This window comes from Panthera pardus, unplaced genomic scaffold, assembly GCF_024362965.1.
Source record: "Panthera pardus isolate Hobbes unplaced genomic scaffold, ASM2436296v1 HiC_scaffold_21, whole genome shotgun sequence".
NCBI classification, from domain to species: domain Eukaryota; kingdom Metazoa; phylum Chordata; class Mammalia; order Carnivora; family Felidae; genus Panthera; species Panthera pardus.
In genome coordinates this window covers 4,699,991-4,727,943 of record NW_026526777.1, presented here as the reverse complement: position 1 = coordinate 4,727,943, position 27,953 = coordinate 4,699,991, and the positions used below count along the sequence as shown (strand labels likewise).

The 27,953-nt window shown below is 59.7% G+C and overlaps 1 protein-coding gene across 6 annotated transcripts; it reads left to right on the top strand.

Moving 5' to 3' along the window:
• Window positions 1–402: 402 nt before the first annotated feature.
• On the top strand, window positions 403–26,245 carry KCNJ10 (potassium inwardly rectifying channel subfamily J member 10). 6 transcript variants are annotated; one of them, XM_019433278.2, is made up of 3 exons: window positions 403–650; window positions 10,114–10,311; window positions 25,053–26,245. In XM_019433278.2, the coding sequence occupies exons 2-3, from the start codon at window positions 10,273–10,275 to the stop codon at window positions 26,190–26,192; spliced, it is 1,179 nt and encodes a 392-aa protein (XP_019288823.1). In that variant the 5' UTR covers window positions 403–650; window positions 10,114–10,272; the 3' UTR covers window positions 26,193–26,245. The 6 variants fall into 6 exon arrangements, with proteins under 6 accessions (XP_019288823.1, XP_019288824.1, XP_019288821.2 ...); XM_019433276.2 differs by lacking the exon at window positions 403–650 and adding an exon at window positions 8,612–8,848; XM_019433279.2 differs by lacking the exon at window positions 10,114–10,311.
• Window positions 26,246–27,953: the final 1,708 nt, after the last annotated feature.

The window sequence follows — 27,953 nt, the reverse complement described above, 5'->3', positions numbered from 1 at the left end:
CGGAGCCCAGCCCCAGCCAGCCCCTTGGCGCTGCGCGCAGGGCCACCGGGCCGTCCCGAGTTCATTTCCAGCTCATTAACTCGGCCCGGCCCGCCCCCCGCGCCCGCTCCCCGTCGCTGACACGGCCGCCGCCGCCTCTCCCCTGTCATCGTGCCAGCGCAGCCCCTATCGCTTCGCCCATCGTCTCGCGTCCCTTTTCCTCCCGGAGTCTGTCTGGGTCCCGCTCCTCGGGCGCTGCGCTCGGCCCTGCGCCTCCATCTGTCTGGGTCTCCGCTTCCTTGCCCCCTGCGCCCCGCCCCCCGCCCCGGCCTCTCCAATCCCGGCGGCGCGGGCCTGGCGCTCCACGTCCCCATTGGCCCGCCCGCAGCCCCCCGCCCCCGCCCGCCGGCCCCCTCCGGGCCCCTCCATTCACACAAAGTTTGGCTCCGGCGCTGCGGAGGGAGGGGGCGGCCCGGCCCGGCCCAGCTCTGCCCCCGGCCGGCCCGACCCCGGCCCCGGCCCCCGGACCAGCCCTTATCTGATCCCAGCTCCGGGTTTAAGAGTCCCGGCTCTGCCCGTCGCTCGGCTCGGTTCCTCATTCCTGCCCGCCCCGTCCGTCCGTCCGTCCGTCCCGCTGCCCATCCGAGGGGCCACTCCACCCCGGACCCAAGGTAAGACCCTGGCCCTGATGGAGCCCTGCCCACCTCGCTCCCCAAAGATAGGGGGAACCCCAGCCCTTCGGTCCCCACCCTGTCTGGTCTCAGCGGTACTGTCCTGTTCCCCAGCTTCCCACCTTGGGCGACCCCAAACAGACCCTCCTGGGAAGGGCTCCCCAAGAAAGAAACCTTACCCATGCTGGTCACCTCCAGCTCATCGGGCTAAAGAAGGGGCTTTCCGGATGCCCCTTCCCACCAGGCGGACCGGGCAGGGCATCACAGCCCTCTCAAGGGAGACAGTGACCACCACAAACAGGTAACCACGCATCGCCCACTCCGGCACTCCGGACAGCGCCCTCTCTTCCCAAGATGGTCAGGCTACCCCCACTCCCATGCCAGCCCCTTCCCCCTCCCCACACTGTGACACTCATGTAGTGATACCCATTGATCACGAGTCCACACATGGGAGCAGAGACACAAACCGCTGGGATTAGCGAGCCGCGGGAGCCTGGTGTGCCTGGGACCCCTGCCCACTTGGCCTCTTCCTTCCACTCCCACTTGCCCTGCATGTCAAGCCCCCCCCCCCCATCCCTTGCCCCCTTCCCCAGGTAGGTCACACTAGGGTCCCTGGGAAGCAAGCAGGGCCGCTCCTGCGGGAGGAAGAAGGGCAGGTTGTGTTCTGAGACATTCACACTCCAGGCAGAGATGCCCCTTCCCCATCCCAGCCCTTGTCCCCACCAGGAAGTGACCAAGGGCAGCGGTGTGAGGAAAGAGATAAGGGTCAAAGCTTCCCGATTTGGGGGAGGAGAGCTGCGCCCCTGGGATGGGTAGAAGGACAGATCTGGGACAAAGTGGGAGGGGGGCCTCTGGTTACTTGAGATGTCACTCCTGCTAATGAAGCACCCAGAGTGAGGCGGGGGTGGAGGGCCCAAAGGAGGCCAGGGCTCAGGACGTGAATTTGTTGCTTATCAGCACCAATTCTGGCTAAAGGTTTGGGGCCCGTCTGCCTCGGCTGTGGTGTCTGATGTGTTCCCCCACCAGGACTGCTTTTGGGAGTTCCGGGGGGGGGGAGGCGGGGAGAAGATGAGAGATTTGGGGCCCTGGCACGAGGAGGGTCTGGGTGCAGGGGTGCTCGGCAGGGCCTGGAGGGCACCAAGCCATCGGCCTGAGGAGGGGCCAGCAGCCCCCGCTGCGTTCTATTTGGTTCCATCTCTGGACCCTCTCCCTAATCTCTGCGAGTTTCCGAACGTGTTCCTGGCACAATGGTGGGCACCGTCCTGTGCTGAGGGTAGGGCCTGCGAATCCCTCAGGGTGTGGCCTGGTTGCGGGGGACCCAGTGTCGAAGGAGGCAGGTGTTCTGGCTTCTAGCTACTTCTTCAGGGAGCAGGAAATGAGGGAGGGGGAGGGACGGTGTCACGCCAGGGAGAGGGGCCAGGGCTGGTCTGCGGAGGCGATGGGCATGGCCCGGGCAGGGCCAACCCCCTTTCCCCGCCCCTCTGTCCTTTGGCGGTGGTGGCGAGGGAGGGAGAGAGGGGGTGTTGGGGGGCGATCTGGGCCAGTCCGGCCTCCCGGAGCCCTTGCCAGCCTGGGTCCTGAAAGGAGCTGCTGTTTTCTGAGCCGTCCCCCACCCCCCACCCCCCAGCCGGAGCCCGAGCAGCCAACTTGTCTTAGTCGGTATCATATGGCAATGACTCCACGGAATGGAGGGGTGGGGGGGGTTGGTGAGCAGGGTTATGGGTCCATTCCTTCTGTGGTTCCAATGCAGAATTCCACTGCAGCCCCCTACGCTGAGGGGGGAAAAAAATCTGTGTTCCCAACATCTGCCTCACATGCAGGCTAGGGACGCTTGCGTTCGTATGGGAGGGTTAGCTTTCTGGCCACCGGCACCCCCCCCACCTCTTCCCGTGTCCCTACCTGCACCTCCATACACGAGCTCATTTGTAGCTCCAGGTCGTTTGGCTTGGAGGGGAGGGCCCGGCAGAAGACCCAGGGACCTCTCTTCCCTTGTCCTCCCTAAGGGACCAGAGAGGCTTGACATTTGGATCTGGGTGGGCTCAGAGCCCTCCGGATCATCCTGGGATCCACGGGATGAGAGGTTTAGGGTCCTGGGGGGCGGGTCATACCGAGAGACCCACTTCCTCCGAGGAGAAAAGGCCTGTTGGGCCTCCTGGCGAGATGCTCGGCCTCTGCACGCGAGCTGGAAGACGGGCCGAGTCCCCCCGGCATCGGTGGGGGAGAGAAAGAGACGTGGGGCCATGGAGCCCCCAACTTTCCTGCCAAGGGTTATGTAGGACGGAAGGAAAAAAAAAACCCTTCCACTCCCCCTCCCCTTCCCGGCCTAGATTCTCCTCTTGCCTGACTGGTCAGTGCCACTGTCCAGGCTGAGGCCAAGCGGTCCAGGACAGTGGGGAGGCCCCGAAAGGGGCAGGGAGGCCGTTGGGATGGAACTACGGAAAGATAGACGGTGGGCAGGTCTGGACTGCCTGGGTTTTAGCGCCCGGGGAAGGGTGGTTGGCAGGGCAGCTCCTGGAAACCGAGCTGTGGGAGTTTCCCCCGTCACCGCGGCTCCCCCACGGGCTGAGTTCAGCGCCTCTCTTCCCTCATTCCAGTTTCTCGTACATGATGCTGTCGTTCTGCATGGGCACGGTGCCTCGGGGTGGCGGGGGGGCCCTCTCCATCCCCTCCCCCGCCAGAACCTTGAAAGGGCAAAGAGAAGGGGATTGTGGGAAAACCTCTCCCGTGGGTGTCCGCCAGCCCCGCGCTGGATTTGAGGCGGTGGGGAGAGGGAGGGGCTGGCTCTGGAATGTGGAGAGAAGTAGGAGCTGGCCCGAGTGGCCCCGGGGAAGCAGGGCTGAGAGGTGGGCCTGAGCACTTCCGGCCTCTTAGGACGTGACTTCCGAGTACACGGCCATGGCGTTCTTTTTTCCAGGGGGCAGAAGGCCCTGGAAAGGGTTGGGGCCGCGGCTGGAAGGACTTAGGTTCGACTTCAGGAAGCGCATCCCATAAAAAAGGAAAGAAATCTGAGATGGAGTTTGGGAAGGAACGGGAGACCACCTTCTGGAACAAAAAAAAACCCCACCCCTAAGCCCCCAGGCCCATCCAATTTAAGGCTTCTGAGGGGAGCTGGGAAGCACAGGGAGGACGCAGGCAGCCGTCGGGAGGCCTCTCCAGGGTGGCCTGGCCACTCCGCCACGTGGTCCCAGGGGTTCTTCCCGCTCGGGCCCCACCTGGGAGGCCGTGGGTGGAGAGGTTAAGAGCCTGGCCTTGGAGTCAGACTCCCTGGGTTCAAATCCCGGTTCCACTGCTCGGGTCAGACTCCCTGGGTTCAAATCCCGGTTCCACCGCTCGGCAGCTACGACGTTGTGTCCCCTCAGCCTTATGATGGCGCCAGTAACAGTTGGGGATTGAAAGAGTCGCTGCTGGTAGAGGGCTTGCAGTGATGCTCAGCACCTAACACGTGTGTTTCCTGCGGTGGTGCTCCCTCTCTCTGGCCCGACTCTGCCTCTCCCGGCCCCCCGGGGCCTTACCACAGCCCGTCCCTGGTACTCCCGAGGCCAAGTCCGGGCTCTGTCGCTCCACCCTTCCGGAGTTCGGGAAGGCAGAGAATCCTCACCTACAGATGCAGGCGGGACTCCCGTCTTCATTCCCACAGATGGCCCCACGTGGGCCCGGTCTCCTCTCCCGTAGCTTCCTTCCCTGTTTCCAGGCAGCCGCGTCCCGTCTTCCACTGGGGTCCACGAAGTGTGAACTGAGACGTTGAGCTTTCCTAAAACAGTCTGTTTGCCCATCCAGAGCAACTTCTCCCTTCCAGCCAGCGGCCCCCCACCTCAGCTGTCCCCCCGCGAGCCTGCCTGTCCCTCTGCCGCCCGGTTTACATGCCCGCCCTTTCCTCTGTCCCCCAACCAGCCCGAGTGTCCGCAGCAGCCTCCCTAAAGGCCTCCCTGACTCCAGCCACCCTCTCTCCTTCGTTCCCTCCCTCTTCTTCACCGCCCAATTCTCCCTGGGACTGTCCCCACGAAGCACCCGTTTTGTCTTGTCCCTTTCCTACCCAGACATCCCTGTTGGTTTTCAGATGAAAACTCCCCATCACGGTCTTCAAGGTACTTTATGGAAGCTTTCCTCGCTCCACTCCAGCACCCCATCTCTTGGGACTGCCCTCTTGAGAGGGGTGGGGGACGTGTCCACCAGCCATCCCTGAACGCCTTCTCTTCTCTCCCTCTGGGCACTCACGGGGCCATTCCCATTCCAAGGCTGATCCCTCTTGCCCAGCACCACCCGCGTCTCCCCATGGGCTCTGCCGTCTTGTACCCCTTTCTCCTCAGCAGTCTGCTTGTCCTTTGTCCCTTGTGTCTGTGACTTTGCCCGGATGTCCAACGCAATCGAATGGTAGTGCTGGAGGGGACATCCTGTCTCCTTCCTTGCGCGGGGGCTCCTCTGGGATGGGGCCATGACCCTGCAGAGTTTGGATCCCCCGAAGCAAAGGCCTCTCTTCCCTTCCGGGGACCCCTCAGCTCCTAGGAACAGAGTGCCCTCTGACCAGCTTGACTCTAGGTAGGAAACTTTTCTGGTGGCTAATTCTGCGGGGGAGAATCCCGACTTTGGAGGCTTACGAATGTCTGGGAGCGGGGTGTGTATATGTTAGACCCTATGATTGAACTCCCTGGGGAACTTCAAGAGAAGCCCCTCTCCCCCCAACAGCCCCATCCTGTGGAGTTGGCATCACCCTAAGATTGCGAGCAGCAGACCCCAAGACCCCCAGTTTCCAGCTCTTTAAGCATGTTGGCCCAAACCCAAAAACTCCTGTGGGGATCCGCTGAGCCTTTCTCTCCTGGCCAGGGAGGTCCGCTCCCGCCTCATGCTGGGCTTGTGGGCAGGCGTCCGGGGCGGAAGAGGCAAAGGTCAGAGCCCAGTCTGGGGCATCCCAGTTCTGAGCCTCCCCCTGGGCTCGAGAGCTGGGAGATCTGTGGGGACACATCCCAGGTGGGGCACAGGCCTGACCACTTACCCTTACGTTCTCCCTGGGACTGTCCCCTAGCTGTTCCCTCGCCCCTAGTCCCAAACAGGAGACCTGGGCACAGGCCTTCTCCCCACGTCTAAACCTCCCCACCGACCTTCCCGGGGACAAGACATGGGCAACTGGCAGGAGGAGAGAGCGAGTATGTTTGAGTCTAGGGCGGTGTTCGCAAGCCTTTTGATCTCAGGACTTTACACTCTTAAGCATGATTCAAGACTCCAAAGACCTTTTGTGTATGTGGGTTATATTTATTGATATGTTAGAAATGAAAACGGAGGAGACTTAAACTGTTTATTAATTCATTTAAAAACAACCACAAACCCATTGCATGTCAACGTGTATGATATCTTTTTAATGAAAAGTGGCTATATTTTATTTTTCTTATTATTTTTTTAAATGTTTATTCATTTTTGAGAGAGAGAGAGAGAGAGACAGAGTGTGAACAGGGGAAGGGCAGAGAGAGAGGGAGACACAGAATCTGAGACAGGCTCCAGGCTCTGAGCTGTCAGCACAGAGCCCGACGCGGGGCTCGAACTCACGAACCGTGAGATCGTGACCTGAGCTGAAGTCGGATGCCCAACCGACTGAGCCACTAGGCACCCCCAAAATCGCTATATTTTAAAAACAAAGCAACAAAATGTTCAGCAAGAAGAGTGGTGATGTCCCACCCTTTCACGAGTCTTTGTAACGTGTGGCTTAACAGAAGACAGACAATTTCTCATATCTGCTTCTGCACTCAATCTCTTGCCATATCATGTGTCACATAGCTTCTGGAAAACTCCACTGAACACTCATGAGAGAATGAAGGTGAAGAAAGCAAATAATGTAGCAGCATTGTTGGGAAGACAGTTTGGACCTCACAGAGCCTCTGAAAGGGTGTCAGGAACCCCCAGGGTCCCTGGACCACGCTTTGAGAATCACTAGTCCAGAGGACTCTCAGAAAACCATTTCAACCCCCGTGCCTCCTCCCCCGCCAAGCCGAGTATCCTGGCTGATCTCAGCTGCCCATACCCCTCTGAGTGTTCTCACTGGGCAGGCGGTCTGGGGGCCGTGGTTAAACAGGTGGGGCTCCGTTCTACCCCTCCCTAGCTGTGTGACCTTGGGCAGATCATCAACATCTCTGTGCTTCAGTTTTCTCATCTGTAAAATGGGGCTTGAAGAAAGTGCCTATTTTTTCGAGTTGTTGAAAATTACATGACAGAATTCTAGAAGAGGGCTTGGCGCAGTGCTACGGAGTGTGAGTTAGTGTGAGTTCTTTCGACTCAGGAGCCTTGCCTCTGAAGAATTGCCAGGGCCCGGAAGGCAGGGAGGGAGGGGCACAGGTGATCCTTCCCCTGTGGCTGAGGGGGCTTCCCAGCCCAGGGACGGAGAGCGACTGGGAGGGTTCACAGGGTTGCTGGCCCTGAATCTAGGAGTTCTAACTCCCAGCCTTCCCCTCCTCCCCCACTGGGGACCCTTTGGGGGCAGGGAGGGCTTGCAGCAGAACCGAAGTCCTGACTGGGAGGAGGGAGCAGACCTTCCCTTTCCCCCAGTAGCAGCAGGTGAGCCGTTCAGGGCCCAAGGTTGTGTAGCAGGAAGCCCCGAGGGCAGATAACAGGCAGGGCCTCCTGCCCTCAGCACAAGTGAAAAGAGAAGTGCCCAGGCCCAGAAGCTTTCTCTGTCTTGCCGGGGGCAGTCCTCTAAAGTGACCTCAGCCCTCTCTCCTGGGGGTTTCTGGCCCAGGGCAGAGGAAGTCTTGATTGGACAAACATTGCGACTCAAGTGGTGCCCCTTCTCTGCTCGTGGCCCCCAGCCCCTTCCCTGCTCGCTGCCCCCTTCCCAGGTCTGGGCCTGCTCTCAGCCCCACCCCCCGCACTGGCCGCTCCCTCCCAGGGCAGGGGTGGGGAGTGGGGCCGCAGCTGGCGCCCAGGCCACGGAGGGTGCCCGTGGCGGGGGTGGGTGGAGGAGGGTGCGGGGCCCCCCTCGGCAGGAGGACCTCTTGCCCACAGCGTGGGGGAGGCCCGAGGCAGCCGCACACACCCTGCAGCACCGCTGGCCCTGGCCCTCTGGCCCTTCGGCCACGCTCCCCGGAGCCGGAGCTGGGGCTGCAGTTGCCGCCTTCCTCACAAGCCCAGACACCCCGGCTGCCTCACCCCCACCCCCGGCACACACCGATTTTGCATCCGGTGGCGGTCCCGATCCGACCCGCAGCCCCCCAGCCTGACAACTCGGAGACCCTCAGGCTTAAGTTTGAGAACTTGCTCGTGTCTCCTGCCCACACCACTCCCTGGAATAGAGGGCAAGAGATGGTAATAGATGGGGGAAACTGAGGCAAAAAGTGGGTGGGCTCAGACTGCCCACCTGCTTCTTTCCCGGCCCGGCCTGGCCCCCAGAGTGCTCCCCTCCCCCATCGTGACCGGTCCCGTGGCTTTTTCCACTTGCAAAGGCCTTTGTGGCCAGTGGCTGGTTTGGGGGCCCTAGGCGAGGCTCCCTCTGTTGTCTCCCTAGGGGAGCCCCCAGGGACTAAGATCTCTCCAGTCTTGGCCCTGCCCCACCCCCTGCCTCCACAGGCAGGGCCAGCAGCCCCCCAGCTCCCTCCTCTGGGCTGTGGGACAGGGAGAGGGCTGAGGGGCTGGCCCTGCATACTAATGGCCTGCCCATTGTCAAAGCCCCTTTGTGCCAGAGAGCTCCATTGAGGCGGCTCCGGGGCGGGCACAATGGGGGCTCTGTCCCTGAGTTCCCCCAAACAGTCACCTGCTTTCAGAGCCTCCCCCCCCCACCACCCCCACCCGCCCCAGTGTCCGGAGGGCCAAGAGAGCGCGGGGGAGTGGGCCCAGGGCCAGGGGGGATGGGCAGGAGGCGACCCTCCCCCCCCCCACCCCCCCCCCCCCCCCCCCCGGGGCAGGCTGGGGAGCTGGGCACTGGTGGGGAGAGGCCCCCAGCTCACGGGGAGGGGGTTGGGGGGGGGAGGGTGCAGTCTGTGGATGGAGCTGGGATGCAGGCTCTGGGAGGCCAGCGAAGGGGAAGGGGTGTCCCCAGCGCCCACTCCTCCGTTCCACATGCCCGGGCCGGGCCCGCGGCTGCCCGCCTCCGCTCCTCCTCCGCTGGGCTCATATATGCAGAGACACACAGGCACACACTCATCTATGCAGCCCCAGACACGGATCCCGCACGCACGCTGGAGCGGATGTGCGCAGACCTCGGTCCTCCCGCCACCCACGTGCGTATGCACCTGCACAGCCGCGCCCCACCCCTCATCCCCTTTGCACCCCTCTGCCAGCCGCTGGCGGCTCAGCGCCACCCCCCCTCGCCCTCTCTGCCCCCTGCTGCTCCAACACAGGTTATAACAAGTTTGCACTTGTTGTGACCTCAAGAATGTAGCCCTGGGGCGGGTAATGTCCCGCTGCCGCAGACCTGACCGCTTATACGTTAACCACGGACACGGCCTCCTCTGCTGAACTGAGTGCAGCTCCCACCTCGCCCCACCTTGGGGGTTTCGGTGGCCGGGAACCCCGCCCCACCGCCCAGCCGAGCGCACAGAGGGGAGCTGTGCGCCACGAGCAAACCCAGCCCGCCCGGCGCAGGTCCAGTGTGACTGTCCCTTGCTTTTGCCCAATGCGCCCCGTGTCACAGCCCCTCGTGGCCCGAGAGGTCGACGGGGCAGTGCTCATTGCCCGTCTCCCACTAGGGCTCTGGGAGGTGATGCCACGTGTCCAGGTGGCTAGGCTGGGACTGGTCACTGTCAAGTCCCCACCTTCCCTGGGATGGGGTTGGGGGAGTGCTGGGGTGGGGGGTGGGGAGAACAGCAGGTACAGGGACCTTAAAGAGGATTCTGGGTCTAGAAAGGACCTCAGAAAGTCACCTTGGCCCTTCCACTGTCCCAGGGCAGGGTGACCCTACCTCTGTTCACTTCCTGCCCTCACGTCGGCCCCACTCCTGCCATTGATTCTGGATGGCTGGAGGGAGAAACCCCGTGGGTTCCTTAGCTGGGCTTTAGGGTTTGGGATCTGCGTTTAGAAGTCCTTCAGATGCCTGGCTCTGACCTTTCGTGCTAACACCCTCCGTATGTACAAGGATCCGTCCAGGGTGTCTATGCCTCCCTCCCCTGCTATTCTGGTCTGGGGCATCCTTCAGAAGCTGGGACCAAGCAGTCTAAAAAGGGAAGAGACAGAGGGCCCAGTAGGACCCCAAGACCTGGGGCGGCAGATGGGGTCACAACACCTGCAGCAACTTCCTTAGATGGACGGCTCCTGATGTTGGGTCCCTCGCCTGCGAGGGTCGTTGGACGTTGATCTCCATGATGTTTCCCTTATGTCAGAACTGACAGGACCCTTTGGCTGTTTAACTCCCCCCCCCCAATGCCCCCCCTCTGGCTGCCGGGTTCTGCTTAAGCTGCCTCATCCATCCGTCTTCTTGATGTAGGAGCACCGCGCCCCCCCCGCCCCCCCCAGCCCTTACTCCCTGGTGTGGTTCTTCTGCCTCCAGACTTCCCTTCACGCGTCCCCTGGTGGAGAAGGAGGGTGCCATCGGCGCCCCGGCTGCACTCAGGCCGTCAGTCCCTGTGAGAAGGAGAATGGAGGGCAGCCACCTCTGAACCTAGTTCTAGACTCATCTAGAATCTACAAGTGTCTCGTTAGTGCCTTCATGCCGCTCCTGCCTCATTCTCGTCTTCGAGTGGGGAAGGTGGGTAAGAAATAAGTAGAATGAGGGGGGGTGGGTAGACAGACTCCCTCTTGGGTGACGGCGGGGACCCCTTAGGCCCCCTGTGTGAGGGTCAGGGGTGCCTCTGCACATAGAACCAGGAGCCCCAGGGTCGAAAGGGAATGGACCCCTGGCTGGGAAGGTGGCTCAGTCCCTGAATATGCATCATAAGAACGGGGTGCCTCGGGTCCCCATCTCCACCAGGGGTGAGGGTAAGATTAAATTGCTTCGGGGCGCCAGGCTGGCTCCGTCGGTTAAGCATCTGACTCTTGATTTCGGCTCAGGTCATGATCTCACGGTTTGAGTTCGAGCCCCGCGTCGGGCTTGGTGCTGATGGTGTGGAGCCTGCTGGGAATTCTTTCTCCGTTTCTCTCTGTCCCTCCCCCACTCGCACTCTCTCTCAAAATAAATAAATAAAATTAAAAAAAAATTGCTTAGATGGCAGTCAGTGCATCTAGACGGAACAGGAAGCATTTCCCGGGTACAAGGTATTATGAGGCAAAGGGGAAGGACGGGAAGAAGTGGTCAGCTCACTGTCCCCGATGACAGAGGGGACCACCTTTGGTCTCCATTGGACAGAGGCTGGTTGGCCTGGGAGGTAGTTCCCATGACACGCAGGGCCCCGGTGCACCGTGGGATTCCCAGGTCTCTCAAAGAAGTCCCTTGACCATTTCTTTGCCCCCAGCAGAGAGCACCCCTGAATCCGTCCCCTCCCTGCAGGCCCGCATTTTCTCTGTTCCTTTTAGGTCTCTCCTTGTTGGCCTAGATGTGGGCTGGCGGCCGCAAGGCCGAGGGGATTCTGGAGGCCTGAGGATGGGAGGGGGGTGCGCCCTGGGCCGTGGCTGTGGGTGGACAGGGGACGAGCTCGGTGGGTCATGTTCCCAGGTTGGCATCTGGCCCTTCGAGACCCCAGGTCAGTGAAGAGTCTCATGGGAAGAGAGGTTGGGACGAGGAAGAAGTCAGCGGTTCTTGCTGTGGTTCTGATCAGAAATCACGTGCGCTGCTGGCCAGCTATGAGGTCGTAGGGAAGTCGCTTGTTTTTCCTAGGCCTTGTTTCCTCTTCAGGAAACCCGGGGAATCCGCCTGGATGACCCGGGGGCCTCCCAGCATGCGCATTCCGTGACCCTAAGGTGGCAAGGTGGGAAGCGTGGACTCGGCTGCAAACACACTTTGGCCTGTGGTCACCTGGGCCAGTCGGTAACCTCGTGGGTCTGGTTTGCACACCATTGACGGGCGGGCAGTGACGTTCCCGGCAACCCACGCGGGGGGCGTGGGCGTCTGCAGAGGCTTCCCGGAGACCTTGGCCTCTCAGCTGAGGCCTGGGAGGAGGGTAGGGATTGACCAGGCCCAGCGGGAGGGGGCAGAGGGTTTCCCAGACGAGGCCCCAGGGTTTGCCGAGAGCTGTTGGTAAGAGGAAGCCATGGCCTGTCCAAGGCCTGGGAGAGGCTTGGCGTGACTGCACAGGGGACACCGCGAGGGCGGAGAGAAGACAGAGGACGCTGATGCTGGGGAGGCCAGCGGAGACCGGTTATCCCCGACTCCGTCCCAACTGTAATTCTGGGGCTTTCGAGGTGGGTCTTCTGCTCCCCCTCCCCCTCCTCACCATCCTCTTTCTCGGGCTTCTCCTCCCATTCTTCCAACGCTGAGCCCTCTGGCACTCGGTACTCGCACTGGGCTCACCAGGAGCACGTGGTCGGTCCAGGGAGAAGCTCAAGTCCAGAGTGGTCCGACCCTAGACCGTGCAGAGGGTCTACCTCCCACAGGAGACTCTGGACGTCTGGCGTGGAAGCTGTCCTGCCGAGCACTGTGCACCTGCTGTTGGCCTCAGTTTCCCCATCTGGACCCCCACTAGAGAGAGTCCGGAGGGTGTGACGGAGGTGGGCTGAGGGAAGCTATGGGAAACCCAGCTCTTCACCCCGAATAAAGGCTTAGAGGCTGATGGGGAGACCGGGTCAGTGTCCCCACCTGTTCCTAAGGGAAGTTGGGAGGCAGGACCTCCCAGGGCTGAAGGATGTCACACGCGGGAAAGGGGCCGGAGGGAAGAAAGAGTCACGTGGAGGCGCAATCCGATGGGCTCTTGTAAGAAATAGCCCAGCTCCATTCTGGGCACCGCAGAGCACAGAAAGATGAGCAAAATGCAGTTCAGGAATCAGTTCCGAAAACAGTCCCCTGTTGGGGAAGATGGGCTGCTTCCTTCCTGGAAGGAGGGGGGCAGGTACAATGACCCCATAGGAGCTGCTTCTGATGGGCTTCCACACCGGGGAGCATCTCTTCTGGCTCCCTGTCCCCTACGCTCTCGGACCTTCTAGCACCCCGGGCCCAGCAACTTCTAAGGCCACAGACAAGAAAGTGCGTGGACGCTTTCAGGCCCCCGTCCTAACTCAGGCAGGGAGCCCCACTGGTCCCTGGGACCCTAAGGTCCCATCAGCTTGGCTCCTGTCTAGTTTCTCAGACCCTGCTGGCAGATCTGGTGACAGCTCTCGGTGGCTCGCCGGCCTTCCCACCAAAGCCCTTATCTCCTGGGGCCTGGCCATCCCGGGCTTTGAGAAGCTTGCCAGCTGCCTGGAGCCACCAAGGCGGGGGCCAAGCAGGAGGGCACAGGGTCGAAGGGAGTCACTGAGGAATGTGGCCCTTCTGCATCCCACACGTTCCCTACCTCTTGGCAGGTTGAAAGGGTTTTGCAGGGAGCCTCATCTTGGGAATGATCAGGAGGTGGGATGGAGAATAGCGCATTGGAAGCCTCTTCCGATTCTGGGGCCACGGCCAATCCTACCCCACGAGTCACTGTTCCCCTGAAAAAAGAGCATCATCAAACCCCCTGGCATATGGAGAGGCGGGGCGGGTGAAGGGCCACGGGGCTCGGAGACAGACGTTCGGGCTGAGCCATTGAACAAATGTCAGCGAGACACTTTGTCTCTCTGAGCCCCGCTTCCTCTAATTCTGTGGACACTTTCCTTCATCTGCAAAGTAGGATAATAATAATAATATCTTCATATTTGCATAAGGGCCTTACAGATTTCACGTACTTCATCTCATGTGATCCTGACCATACAATGGAAGGTTTTATTGCCTCCTTAGGTGAGGAAACTGAGCCCCGCAGAGATTAAGAGATTGACTGGAGTTCCCATAGCTAGAAAAGGACCCAGACCAGGATGGCAAATAGTGGGAAAGAATAGGTAGGGGCTTTGGCTGTGACCCAGACAGGCCAGGAAAACTAATAGGCTTTGCTTGCAAGGCTAACTCCGCTTGACTGAAATGGTTCTCTGGGCCACCATGTTGAGGAAGATTCCGAGGCTCAGCGAGCAAAGGTCTGAACGGGTGATATCTGCTAGGGGTGGGAGGGGTGTGGGGGGGTGTGCGATGGCCCCCAGGCTGTGTGGTTGACATCCCCTTCCCCTGGGGTCAGACTGGGGGTTTCCAGTCTAAGTCCTTCCTCTATGTTAAACAGTTGGGTTAAACGCAGAGACGGGCAGCTTATGAGATAACTACGGCTGGTTGCCACCTTCCGGGGGCTGGCGGTCTCTGGAGAAGGAGCCGGACGTGCTCCACGGAAGATGTGACAGGGAGACAGCGGGCGTCTGCTGAGGGCTCCGAGGCTGGGGAAGCGCAGGAGCCCCTCGCGGGCACAAGCAGGCCGACTGAAGGCCATGGTCAAGAGTGAACGGTCGCTCTACGGCCAGAAGAGGGGGTGCTTAGGGACAAGTGCTGGAAGAAGAGGCTGTGGCCATCAGAGTAGAATGGGATGGGGGGTGGGGAGGGTATGTCAGGAAGCTGCCGAAGCCGTGGAGCCCATCAGATTTCAGGCAGAACGACGGGATGGGAGGCATCCGTGTTGTTGAAGGGCCTGGGGCAGCTGAGGGGAGCAGGGGAGGAAGGTGAGGCCGGAGGCAGGGAGGCCAGATCACTGCAGCGCCCGGCGGAGGTGAGGGAGAATCCAAGGCTGAACTAAGGCCGTCTCAGGGGAGACGGAGAGACGCCCACCCGGATGTGGGGCTGGAGGGGAGCCCAGGGTGACTCTAAGGTTCTGAATGGATGGCAGTTCTGTGAAGAGGGGACAGCCCGAGGGGACTCCCTCCACCCCCTGGAGGAGAGAGGACAGGCGTCGAGCACACTGATGCTGGAATGCTCCAGATAGAGGGCAGAGGTGAGAAGGGGTGAGGAGGGAGGGCTGGGCAGCTGAGGAAGGGCCACAGAGTGGCGGGAGTTGAACACCAAGGGTGGGGCCCACAGTCAGGGTCAGAGGAGAGGTCATGGCAAAAGGGCTGGGTGCAGAGGAAACAGCCAGGCACGGGTGGCAGAGAGCCTGGAGGTGGGGAGGGAGAGAGGGCTCTGTGACCCGCAGCCCGGGGACCCTGCACCGAGCTCTCCTGGAAGCCCCCACCTCCACGGGCAGGCCCTGCGCCAGCCTCCGTGCAGGTGAAGGGAAGGGAAACGCAGAGACTTTAACCCATTTGACCCAAATCTCGAAGCCTGGAAGGAGCATGGCCATTTAAAAGGGGACCGACGTCTCCCAAACCAGGGGGCGGGGGCAGGGAGGCAAGGGGCAAGAAGGGCCAGAGGACAGAGTGCCAAGAAGGGACCACCGGCCCCGGGTCCAGGTGCTGCAGACTGCTGGCGTCGAGGCCCCGGAAACGCCCTTGGCTGTGGCGATGGGAAGGTCAGCTGTGACCTTGGAGAGAGCTCCAGAGCACTAACCACCGCCAGCTTGCCACCGAGGGCACTTGCCTCTAACGTGCTCTGTGGTGGCTGATGCTTTTACCTTTGTTGCTATTAAGTATTAACAGATCGAACCATTTGATATTGCTGACATGGGACCTGGTTTTTTGTTTTGATTGGCAATTTCTTATGGTTCAACCTAACGGTGAAAGGAGAGGGCCGGGGAGGGGGCCGGAGAGGTTGGATGGGGTGGGGGTGGGGGGGGGGAGCAGGCAGGGAGCATCTAGAGTGGAGGAGCCCTGCCCCCTGGTGGCGGGGAGGTAATCTCCCGCGCGGGGCTGAGGGGCACGTCTGGTGACAGCCTGGTCTCCTCCACTACCCCCGCACCTGTCTGCGCTCTGGACGGCCCCTCGGCGCAGCCGGGGGCGAACTCTCCCACTCATAACCAACCTCTCCGCGAGGATGATGCCCTCAGCCAGCATCTTGGGGCATCAGCTGGGTATAGATTCCCCCGTGGAGACTCTCAGGAGCCCCGCAGACCTCTCGGTCCTCGCCCTGCTTCTACCCAACCCGCCCAGACCCTCCGAGGTCTCCCCCGTCGAGGTGAGGAGGGGTGGGTTGACATCTGGGGGCAGTTGTTCCTCTGAGGTGAGGACCCAAGCGGGGCCAGGCCGGGAGGCTCTTGGGATTGCCGGGGCTGGGACTGAGGGGGCAGTGGCACCCCTTCGTCCTCAGCTGAACCCTGCCCGGAGCCAAGTTCCCCGCACAAGACCGGGATGTGCGGCCTCGCGGCCCCAGACGCTGGGTAGGAGCGGACACTGGCCTGCGTGATGAGTCAGGGCGGGAGGTGTGCTCGGGGTCGGGGTGAAGGGTGGGGAGGCAGGGGCGTCAAGGAGGCGGTGCCCGTTTGCCGCACGTGACCGGAAGTCATCCTCCATCTAGCTGGGGAAAGAGGGGGTCCCCGAGATGCCACCCTCTGGGCAGTTCTCTGCAGGAACATGGTTCCCTGCTTGCAGGGGGCAAGAGACACTGCCAGGAGGGATGGGGGCAGAGGAAGGGGCAGTGCTCCCCGATCAGCCCACGCTGACAGGCAGGGGTGGTGCCTGGACGGAGGAGAACATCTGACATGGCCCCATCTGTGTCCCTCCCTCTCTTGACTGGAAAACACACAGAGGGGTCAGCAGGGCCAGACAGGGGTCACAGGCTCCCAGGAAATGCTTTGACGGCTTTTAGCCTCTCTTTTGATCAGACTAGGAGAACTTTCCAAACGTTGACACAAGGGAAGAAAAGCCTATTCTTCCCTGGGCCAGGGCCTTGGTGTCAGGCCGAGGCCAGAGGATGGGAGGGAAGGGGACGGAGGCCGAGGGTGGCGGGCAGAGGCAATAGAGACTCAGCTGGAAAGGGAGGCCCCCGGACACGCTCGCTGCCCTCCTGTCCCCACCTCCACCTCCAGGGAGCATCTGGCTCCCTTTCTATTTGTTTATTTTCTTTGGGGCAGGACAGGAGGGAGATTAATGAATAAAGCCATCCCGTCTGAAAAGAACCCCAAACCAACTCCATTTTTCTTGCAGCCTCGAGGGCTTATGTAACCCGGCGCTTTTCTTACTGGCCTCTCTCTCGTACCCGTCCCTCTTCCCCTCTCCCCCTCTCTGCGTTAAGAGCACTCGGAAGCCCAGAACTGCTTCTTTTCAGGCCCCAAAGCTGCCCAGCCATCTCCTTGGAAGCCTCCAGGGTCGCTATTCAACTTGGAGTCAGTGTCCAAAGAAGAGATAATATATTTGGGGACAGGAGGCTGAGTGGCTGTTTCCTCTCTCTCTCTCCCGACGTGGGGGGAGGGCTCGGGCCAGACGCGGGGTCTTAAAACCAGGAGGGACCTTGATAATCCTCAGACACAGCGCCCCGGAGACGGACCCACCGACTGGTCCTGAAAGGCAGAAGGGAGGGAATGTTCCCTGAGAAGATACAGACATGAGCCCTCACCTGTCACACGTCGGATGTCCTTGAAATCTGTTTTGTCTCTTAAATTAGGTAAAATTTTCATTCCACTCTCTGTCTGTTGTTGGTTTAGGATGAAAACAAGATTTCCCCTCAAAGTCTTTGAGCAAAATTGAAACCACAGGAAAAATGCATTTAATCCTGTGGCCTCGAGGACCTCCTGGCCCACTAGTCTGAGAAGTGGGGGGCCAATGCAACAAACGCCCTTAGTCCCCGATTAAGGAAACAATGGTTTGATGGGCTCGGACACTGCCCAAGGTCACCGCTGTCAGTGGCAGAGATGAGGCTGGCCCCTAAGTTTCTTGCTTCCCCGTCCAGCCCACTCTGCACGCGGTGACATTGCCTCTTAGCTCCTGGCAGGGTCTTAAAACACCCTTGCTTTTTGCCTCCTTACACCTCCAGGATGTTGTGCTCAGACACACGCCTCGCTCGCTGTCCCGGGTGAGCCTGGCCTCGGGTTCTGAGGCCGATGGTGCCCCAAACCCCTCAGTTTGTGTACAGGGCTTGCCCAACACACAGCACTTGAGTGAGGCGGGCAGGTGCTGGCACGGAACGGTGGGTACCCCAAAGGCGGGTTTCCAGCCAGACGCTCATGATGCCCACGCCCCCTAGTGGTGGCTTCAGGGACACCTTTGAGCCTAAAGCGACTGGACGATTCACAGCAAGAGCGGGTCCCTGAGGAAACTGCCCCCCTTTCTGATCCCATTTCCAGCCCCTAGATCAAGAGGCTCTTTCCTGGAGGGAGGAAGCGGGGAGAACAGGAGGGTAGGGGGCTTACAATGCCTCTCCTGACCCCTGGGCCTCAGGATGTAGACGGAGGGCAGAGTGTGATGGGGAATTCACAGGTCTGAGCTCTGCCTGCACCTCGCCACCTTCACAAAGCACATCTCCAGGGTGAGACACGGGAGGCTGAGGGACGATCCAGACAGATGTGCGCGGGGGGAGCAGACCGACAGGAAGGTGACAAGGACGGAAGGGGAAACGCACGTTAGTATCAGCCGGCATCACGTACCAGGGGCCGAGTGGGCAGCAAGGACGGCGGAAGAGGGGGGAAAGCAGTTGGGAGCAGAGTCCGAGGAGGAAATGGGGACAGTAGGGACCTGCCACGCCAGCCTAAGACAACAGATCATGGGACGCAGAGATCACAATAAAAGAGCATCGCCGCCAATCATGAGATGCACTCTGGGTGTCACTGCTGGGGACACTGCTGTCCTGCTAACCTGTCAGCAGGTCGAAGCGTCACCTCCTCTGGTGGCTGAGTGTGGAACTTGCCCAGTGGAGGCAAATTCGCTAGTATTAGCCTGAAGCTATAGGAGGAAGGACTTTGGAATCCAGCCAAAAGCTTGGCTCTGTTGCTTGTAAGTTGCGTCTCCTGGCCTCCCCGAATGTCAGCTTCGTCCCCTGCCCTCCGCTCCCCTCCCCTCCCCTGCCCTCCCCTTTCCTTCCCCTCTCTCTCCTCCCCTTCCCTGGAAGCACCTTCTCTCTGACCCCCTAGCCCCCAGCCTCCAAGTGTCTAAATCCTGGCTAACCTTCAGACCCGCCGGTCCCAATGCCACCTTTCTCTGTAAAAAGCCTTTCTTGAGTGAGACAGCCAGGTGTGGAGGGAAAACCCAGCTCCTGGCTGGTAGTCACTGAGTTGGTTTCCTGGCCTAAAAGGGGATAATAACATTCTTATGGAGTGCTCCCTTGAGCCAAATGTCGCCTTTCCCTTTGCACATCCCCCCAGTGCCTCACGGATACCTCGTCTGTGGCCCTTACCACCTCCTGCCTGCTTTATGGCTGCCTCCCTTTGGGCTTGGCAGGTCCTCAAGGCCAGAACCTACGTCGAATTCATCTCTGTGGCTCCGGGGTCTGTCGTCCTTAGAACCTGGCACCCAGGAGATGCTAAAGAAAGCGTCTGTCGTGTAAATGCGGGGAACTGCCAGGTACTTCCCGCGGCGGCCGCGTCATTACACACGAGGACATCTTTTCCTTGCTTGCACATCTGTTAGTGTTGGCGACCAGTTATTGGGGTTTCCGTGTGTTCAGGAGAAAGAGAAAACATATGAAAAGTCAAGAGCAAAGAGGGAGGGAGGATGGAGAGCCTCGGAGGAGAGGCTCTGGGCCCAAGCGAAGTTCTGTCCGTCCGTGCGGGACGAGAGCTCCCACCGTGCGGGAAGGGGCGGTCCGTTCTCTCCCTTCTGCTCATTCACTCACTCCAGAAATACTCCTGGAGCACCTACTATGTGTCCTAATCGTACGTCGGGGTAGTGAAAACGTAGTATGCCTGGATCCTTACTTCAGTAAGCTTATTTGTAGCAGAAGATGGGCGCTATGCCAGATCGATGTCCCATAAAACGTACAGATGGTGATATATATGTGCGTGTATATGGAAGGTCAGAGGAGGGAGGTATTAATTGAAGCTGTGGGGATCAGGGGCTTCATTTATCCTGGGCTCTGAAGGATATTTCGGTACGTAGGGACAAGGACAGAGGGGAGGCGAGGGAGGGAGAAGAGCACGAACGCATGGGTGCGTAGGGCAGGGACCAGCTGGTTTGCCCAAAGCCATAGGAGAAAAGAGGTGGGAGATGAGGCTGGAAAGGAGGTTTGCAAACAGATCAGGGAAGGCCACCTGTGCCCGGCTGAGTCTGGTCTCTCCTAGATCGATAACGCAGAGACACGGACATTTCCTGAGCTGGGGACGGCACTGAGACGGTGACACTATAATGAAAAGCCGGTGGGCTCGGGAGACAGGGGACCCGAGCCTGAGACCAGCCGCACAGTCCAAGTCAGTCACCTCCCCCAGCCTCAGGTTCCTCCGCCACGAGACAAGGAGTCTGATCTTAACCCCCCGTAGGTACTGAACCTGGGTAAACGCTCTCGGGTTCGTGATCGGAGGTGTGTTTCGGGGAGAGAGAGCGGGCGTCGCAGTGTGGGAAGGACTCGGGGAGAGAAAGAGCGGACAGGTGAGTGGGAGGCCGAAAGGCAGAGAGGACCCGACGTCAGGCCGGGAGATGAGAGGAAGGGACACGAGTGGAAATTGGCAGTTTGTGACGCATGTTGGCGTGGCGAGAGTCTGAGTGTGGTAACTCAGGATGATGGCGTCCTCAGCTGTTCGGGAACCCAGGATTCGTTCACATCGGGGAATGAACACAGGTGGTGTTAGGGCCCAAAGCTCCTTTCAGGCAAGTCGTCACAGAAAACAGATGGAGCCTTTGCCCAGGGTCCTTTCCCTGCCTCTCCAGCCTGACCGGTTTTAGAAGGTGCACGGCTCTCCCCTGTGCCTTCTGCCACGGCCCCGGGTGGGGGTTGACGCATCTTTTCCAGGCACATAACTTGGCGTAGCTCACTCCCCTGCCCACCGCCACGGCCAGGCTCAGTCTCTCTCTCCATCTGGCGTGGCCCACTCCCGTGTCCACGGCCACGGCCAAGCTCAGGCTCTCTCTCCATCTGGCGTGGCCCACTCCCGTGTCCACGGCCACGGCCAAGCTCAGGCTCTCTCTGCATCTGGCGTGGCCCACTCCCGTGTCCACGGCCACGGCCAAGCTCAGGCTGTCTCTCCATCTGGCGTGGCCCACTCCCGTGTCCACGGCCACGGCCAAGCTCAGGCTCTCTCTCCATCCTCCCGCTGACCCAGAGGGGAGATGGATGGGTGCCTTGGGACTTGCTTTCTCCTGCCTTTGAAGCTCGTATCTGTAACCCCCTGCAGCATTAGTGGAGCCAGGGTAAGCCTGGGTCCCTCCCCCCGTGTCGCGGCTCCACCTCGAGGTCTCCGGAGGCTCGGCGGCCAGTCTCCCGGGAGCTAAACCAAGGCTGCAGCCCTCACTCGGGCCTCTCTGGGTCCGGATCAGCTTTCGTCCCCTTCCTCAGTCTTTGGTAATAAACTGTACCCGGTGCTGGGGAAACAGGCGAGAGTCACGGTCCACGGCCTTAAATGAAGACCTCACAGCTGACAAACCACGGCAGAGCGCTCAGATGGTCTAACGTAGGAACGTGTACAAGGCCCAGGCTTCACGGACCCACGCTGGGGTGAGGCCTGGGGGATGGGGAGCACCGATTATTTCTTGGATGGTCAGGGAAGGCTTCAAAAACAGGGCAAGTCACCCTCGAGTCGAGAGAGATCGGCAGGAGGTCCTCAGGCAGGCACGGAGCCAGCGACGCCACGGCAGGTCCAAAGGCAGAAAGGGTGAAGCGGTGAGGCCCTCCGCGGAGCTGGAGCCCGGGGTGCGGGTAGACAAGCGGCAGGAATCATGCCGCCAAGTAGGCAGAGACTAAACCATGCAGGGCCTTGAATGCTAGGCTCAGAGGTTGCATTTGATCCCCAAAGCGGTAGGATTGATTTTAGTCACGACGGTCACGACAGCTGGGTGTCCTCGCTCCAGAGCAGAGCTGTGCTCCAGAGGGGCTCTGACAAACCCACCGATTCTGGAGAATAACTGACTCCCGAGCTCGCAGGCGAATCCAGGTTACCTGCAGCGTGAGTCTGGACCTGGGGGGAAGCGGGCCGGGCACCCCCGTGGGTCTGATGGCCCTGGTCTTAGAAAGAATCATTAGTACATTCCTTAGAGACGGGAGAAGTTGATGGTGTCCCCTTCCCTCTGTTCACCACTTGGGGGCTGGTTTCACCGTCAGACTGTGTCCCTGGGATCTGGCGGGGACCGGGCTGGGGACACAGCACCCCCTGGAGGCAGGACTGTGTGTGTGCCCGGCAGGGCTGGGGCTGCTCCCTTCCCAGGAGCCCGGCCAGCTTGGGGGTGGGGGCGTGGCGGATTGTTTGTCCGCTTCTGCCTCTCGCCCCCTCGGAGAACAAAGCTGCCTGGCCGTGGGAGGTGGCGTGGCAGCTGGGGGACAGCCGGACGAGGCGGAGAGAAAGGCTGGCACCGCAGGCACGCAGCTGGAGGCGGCTGTCACAACAGAGTTCCAGCCAGTGGCCAAAATCTCCGTCCGGTGCCGTGAACGCCCAGCCCCGACGCCGGGCTCCGTGTTCCCCGCACAGGGCCCCGCAGAGGCGCTTTCCCCAGACCACGGCACCCGTGAGAATGGACCCGGGTACACGGAAGCGGTTGTTGCAAAAGTCCTGGGGGCGCCTGGCTGGCTCGGTCGGTGGGGCGCGTGACTCTTGATCTCGGGGTTGGGAGTTCGAGCCCCACGTTGGGTGTGGAATCTACTTAAAAACAACAACAACAACAACATAACTAAATAAATAAAAAGAAAAAAAAAAAAGCGTTCTGGACCGGATCCCAAAGCCCTGGGTTCTGGTTCCAACTCTACCATTAATCTACTTGGGGCAAATCTCCTGAGCCTGTTTCTAATGACTTCTGTACTTACTTCATAGTGTGAGGGCCAAATTACATATTTTACGGACTGCGATGGGATAACATCATCACAGGCAATTGTTTGGGGAGGATAAGCGAGGCTTCCCTTGGGCCCCAAGAGCTTCCGTGCCTGAAGTCAGGCGGAATCTTTCCTCAGCACAAAGCTAGGACTTTGAGGATGGGTCCCCGAATGTCACCCTAGGATGTCTGGGGTAGCGATGGCGCGGAAGGGGCAGGCATCCTGTCCCCCGTGAGGGTAGGTGAGAGCCTGCACCTCCTCTGTGGACTCTCTGCGAAGTGCAAGTCCATCCTGCCCTTGGACACCCCCAGGCACGGAGCGCTGTCTGCCTCCCGAGAAGCTCTTTCACGTTTGGCTGTCCTGATTGTTACATTGTGCCTTGTCGTCTGGATCTGGAGTCTTTTCCTCTGTGGTGTGGATTCATCGGTGCTGGCGGTTCCTCTTGGAGCTCCAAGAGCAGGTCCAAACCCCTGTTCGTGTGATCGCCCTTCAAACCAAGTATTTGCGATCCGGAATTGCTCAGATAATCTTTGGGCCCAAATACGCACCCCAACATTTATCCTTTTTGTTAGACTTAGCCCATTCCTCTGGCTCCTTTTGGGTCCTAATTCTGCCCCAGACCTTGCATTTGCCATCTGTCCCAGCTTTGTGTCACCCTCGTAACTGGCGGCCGTGTGTTCTATAGTTCTGAATAAAATTAATGTTGCAAACAGGGGCGCCTGGGTGGCTCAGTCGGCTAAGCGTCTGACTCTTGGTCTCGGCTCAGGTCACGAACTCGCGGTTTGTGAGTTCGAGCCCCGCATCGGGCTCTCTGCTGACGGTGAGGAGCCTGCTTGGGATTCTCTCTCCCTCTCTGCGCCGCCCTAGGGGCACCTGGGTGGCTCAGTCGGTTAAGCGTCCGACTTGGGCTCAGGTCACGATCTCACGGTTCAAGAGTTCAAGTCCCGCATCGCGCTCTGTGCGGACAGCCCAGAGTCTGGAGCCTGCTTCCGATTCTGTGTCTCCCTCCCCCTCTCTCTCTGCCCCTCCCTCATTCATGCTCTGTCTCTCTCTCTCTCTCTCAAAAATAAATAAAAACATTAAAAAAATAAAAAAAAAGAAACTAAAATAAAAAAGTTATGTTCACTCATCCACAGCTTTCCAGGGCTTCCTCCATCCGCTGATAGTTTCTCAGAGTCTCTCAGGAAGGTTCCACATCTTTTCCAGTTTGAGGATCAAACGAGAAGGCACGCTAATGGGCGAGCTTTAAAATGGTAGAGATGTGGGGGCTGTGTTTTGTCTTTACTGCTGCTATTGAGTACTGAAGGGGGCTATACCTGGGCTCGAATCGTAATTCTCCAAACCTCAGAATTATAAAGCTTCCCTTTTGCTCCAAAGTAGATAAGGGTATTGGGAAGTGGACAAAAGTCCCAAGTGGACGAGCACTGGTAAGCAGGCTCCTGGCTGCCTCTGAACATTCCGGGATTCTCATCCATTGGTGACCGCCAATTCAGGGTCTACTTGGGTGGGGGGTTTAAACGGGCCCAAATAATTTAGTTTTCCAGATGTCGGGCCGTGGGGAAGATGGGGTAAGGGAGCAGCGTGAAGAATGATAATGCGATGGCCCAGATATTTTGGAATGGAGAAGGAGATGAGGTTCTCTGTTCTCCAAGAAGGACCCAAATCCCTGGAGATCACCCTCCTTCTTCCCAGAAGGTCTGGTCATCAGATCCAGAGTCCAAGGGTTCAGTGATTGGAATCCTATCTCTGCTGGAAAAGTACAAGCTACTCCTTGGGCAGAGCTACCAGCACCTTGCGTGAAGCGAGCTGGCTCCTATTTCAGAGCCTTGTCCCACTTTCTTCCATCAGGACAAACAACGATCCTGAATTTGAGCTTGTGCGGACGTGACCGCTAATCCACACCAACTCTCCTACCTCACCCAGTCAAGGCCACTCTGCCGCCCCTGACCTGGCATTTCCCTCTGCACCGCCAGGAGGCCTCGGCGTGGTGGTTCCCTCCTCCTTTCCCATCGCTCAGCTCTTTCAGCTCAGGTCCTGCCCGTGCTATTCCCAGCACCACCTGACCCAGACCGAACGAATTCCCCCGGATGATGCAAATAGATGACGGTGATGGCGATGATAAAGTAGTAATAATAATATGCAGTGAAATGGTCCAGGTCCTTAGAAAACATCTCAAAGGGTAGCAGGTTGGGCAGTTTCCGCTGTTTTCTGAGCCAGATGAGTCCCCTGGTTGTCACCAGTGAGTACTGCCCTGGGGCTAGGGGAAAGGCAGGGAAATGAAGGGTTTGTGTGTTTTCAGGGGCGGGGGTGGCCTGGAAGGATTTCAACAGGATAGTCTTTCTTGCCCTGCCATTTATGAGGGTGGGGAGGGATCCTATTTCAGAATGAGAGATCTTGACAGAACTGGTTTTGCGGGGAAGAGAGACCAGTAGAACGCTTTCCTCTGGCCCCACCTTCCAGGACCTGTGCTTGTCACAGAGAATCACAAAGATCAGACTTCCCTGCGATTATCTGCTCCCTGAATGTGTCTGGCTCACCAGGCTGGGAGTTCTTGGAGAGCAAGGGTGAGGTCATTTGCATTGTTGGCCTACCAGCGGCCTGCACGGCGCCCGGCGAATAGCGAGTGCTCAGTAAATACGCGCTAACGGTAAGATCGGTGACCCCGAAACGCACGTCACTTCTTCCTTCGCCGTGGGCGGTGGCCAGGAGTTGGCTGGCCTCCTGCAATAACCCCCGCTGTGCCGTCTCGCTCCCTCCAGATGACGTCGGTGGCCAAGGTGTACTACAGTCAGACCACTCAGACGGAGAGCCGGCCCCTCGTGGGCCCAGGGGTCCGACGGCGGAGGGTCCTGACAAAAGACGGCCGCAGCAACGTCAGGATGGAGCACATCGCCGACAAGCGCTTCCTGTACCTCAAGGACCTGTGGACGACCTTCATCGACATGCAGTGGCGCTACAAGCTTCTGCTCTTCTCCGCGACCTTCGCGGGCACCTGGTTCCTCTTCGGCGTCGTGTGGTACCTGGTGGCCGTGGCCCACGGAGACCTGCTGGAGCTGGGCCCCCCGGCCAACCACACCCCCTGCGTGGTGCAGGTGCACACGCTCACCGGGGCCTTCCTCTTCTCCCTCGAGTCCCAGACCACCATCGGCTACGGCTTCCGCTACATCAGCGAGGAGTGCCCGCTGGCCATCGTGCTGCTGATCGCCCAGCTGGTGCTCACCACCATCCTGGAAATCTTCATCACGGGCACCTTCCTGGCCAAGATCGCGCGGCCCAAGAAGCGGGCCGAGACCATCCGTTTCAGCCAGCACGCGGTCGTGGCCGCCCACGACGGGAAGCCCTGCCTCATGATCCGCGTCGCCAACATGCGGAAGAGCCTCCTCATCGGCTGCCAGGTGACAGGCAAACTGCTCCAGACCCACCAGACCAGAGAGGGCGAGAACATCCGGCTCAACCAGGTCAACGTCACTTTCCAGGTGGACACGGCCTCGGACAGCCCCTTCCTCATTCTGCCCCTCACCTTCTACCACGTGGTGGATGAGACCAGCCCCTTGAAAGACCTCCCCCTCCGCAGCGGGGAGGGGGACTTCGAGCTGGTGCTGATCCTAAGCGGGACGGTGGAATCCACCAGCGCCACCTGCCAGGTGCGCACCTCCTACCTGCCCGAGGAGATCCTCTGGGGCTACGAGTTCACGCCCGCCATCTCGCTGTCAGCCAGCGGCAAATACATAGCCGACTTCAGCCTTTTTGACCAGGTCGTGAAGGTGGCCCCTCCCAGCGGCCTCCGCGACAGCGCCGTGCGCTACGGGGACCCCGAGAAGCTCAAGCTGGAGGAGTCCTTGAGGGAGCAAGCGGAGAAGGAGGGTGGCGCCCTCAGTGTGCGTATCAGCAACGTCTGATGGCCCGCGGCCCCGCCCACCCCGTCTCTCTGGTCTCTCCTCTTTCGGCAGCCCCGGGGGACGGCCGTCGCCCAGGCTAGCTGGAGAGCCCCCGGAAGCACCCATTCTCCACTCCCTCCGCTTTAACCTGGCGGCCCGTGGGTGGGCGAGGCCAACTGGAGTCCGAGCTTTCCTTCCATCGGCCCCTTCGGCCCAGCCCACCCCTCCCCAAGACACGCAACTCCCCGACACCAGGATGGGGGAAGGAGAGGGAAGATTAAGGCTGAGGTGGCTCAGGACGCATCGGCCACGCTTGGAGACTCACATCGGGAGGACCGCGCAGTTGGATGGATAGACCCCACCCCCCCCTCACCTCCCACCGCCACCACCGCCACCGTGAAGTTTGGTGGCCTGGGGCCGGAGCCCCCACCCGCCTCTAATTTCCCACCCAGCTAGTTCCCTAAGGCAAGACTCCGATGGTTGTTTTGGAGTCCGCGCCCTCAGAAATACGGGAATCCGGAATTAATTGATCCTGGGTTCTCTACCAACCCCTGTTGAAAGGAGTCAGGGTTTCTCATAGCGTAATTTCTGCTGGCACATTCTGACTAGAACCTTGGTCACCCCCGTTTTCCTTTCTATCTTCTCCAGTGGACCCTGTCTTAGGGTACCCAGTTTTCTCACAAAGCCGCCTCCTCTCTCAGAGAATAGAGGTTGACGTGCGCCCGTCCCGGAATCTGAACCCTTCGGTGTGGAGTGACGAATGCAGAGCCCTCGTCCAAAGCCCTGACCCTATCCTCCAGACAGCCCTGGGGGGGATCTGTCTCCTGTGAGCCGTGGATGGGATGGCCCTTGCCGGTATGTTCCCAACCCCCACGGAAAGGTCTGGAAATGGTGTTCCAGGTACTTACAGGGCACAGATTCCCAAGGAAAGCGACATTAACCCTACCATGCAGGACGAGTACATTCTCAGACCTCCAGACTGCCGTGTGGAGTCTCTGGGAATTGGGGGTGCTTTATGAGGGTTTGGGCTGGGGCAGAACTCTGGCTGGCGGACACCATTCTCCCTGTCACCCTTCTGAGGTGTCAGCTGTTTCACCAGGCAGTGCTGGGAGGGAGGGAGACTATACTTCCTGACCCAACCACCGGGGTCTCCCTGAGCCATTCCCGAGACTTGGGCAAAGTGGGCACGGGTCCCATCTCCACTCCCCTCTGCCGTGAAGAGGAAGAAGTTAAAGGGTACGCTTTAGATCAACCTCAGGCCAGTCCTTGTTCCCTGGTGGGGACTGTGGGAGGGGCCAAGAAGGGCGTTTGGGCACCAGAACGTTCTCTAAAGCCCCAAACCCCAAGAGTGCCTCCTGGTCTCATGTACGTGCCAAGGAACTGCCCCCGTGCCCCCACGGTGGCTTGGCAGAGAGTCCTTGTGCGAATGCAGTGGCAGTTTAAGGTGGACTCAGCCAACCGTTACGAGCTCCAACACTCGCACAGGCCGTGGACACGCGTCTGCGTGCCGAGCTTCGGAGAAACGCACGGTTCTGAGGCTGGACCTGTGGTCACGGCTCACGCGACTGCACCAGGCCCCCTTCTACGCAGCTCTCCTTGAACTCAACTCCATTTTGAAACTGAAGACCCTTCGTTCTTCCCTGACCGTAAACCCCACCAACGCTCCCTAGCTCTCAAGAAAACGAGGACCAGAAAAACTTGAAAATCTGATACAGAGAACAGAAGGCAAAGAGCCAGTTTCTGGGCTCTCGACTTTATTCAACGTTAGACTTACCTGATTTC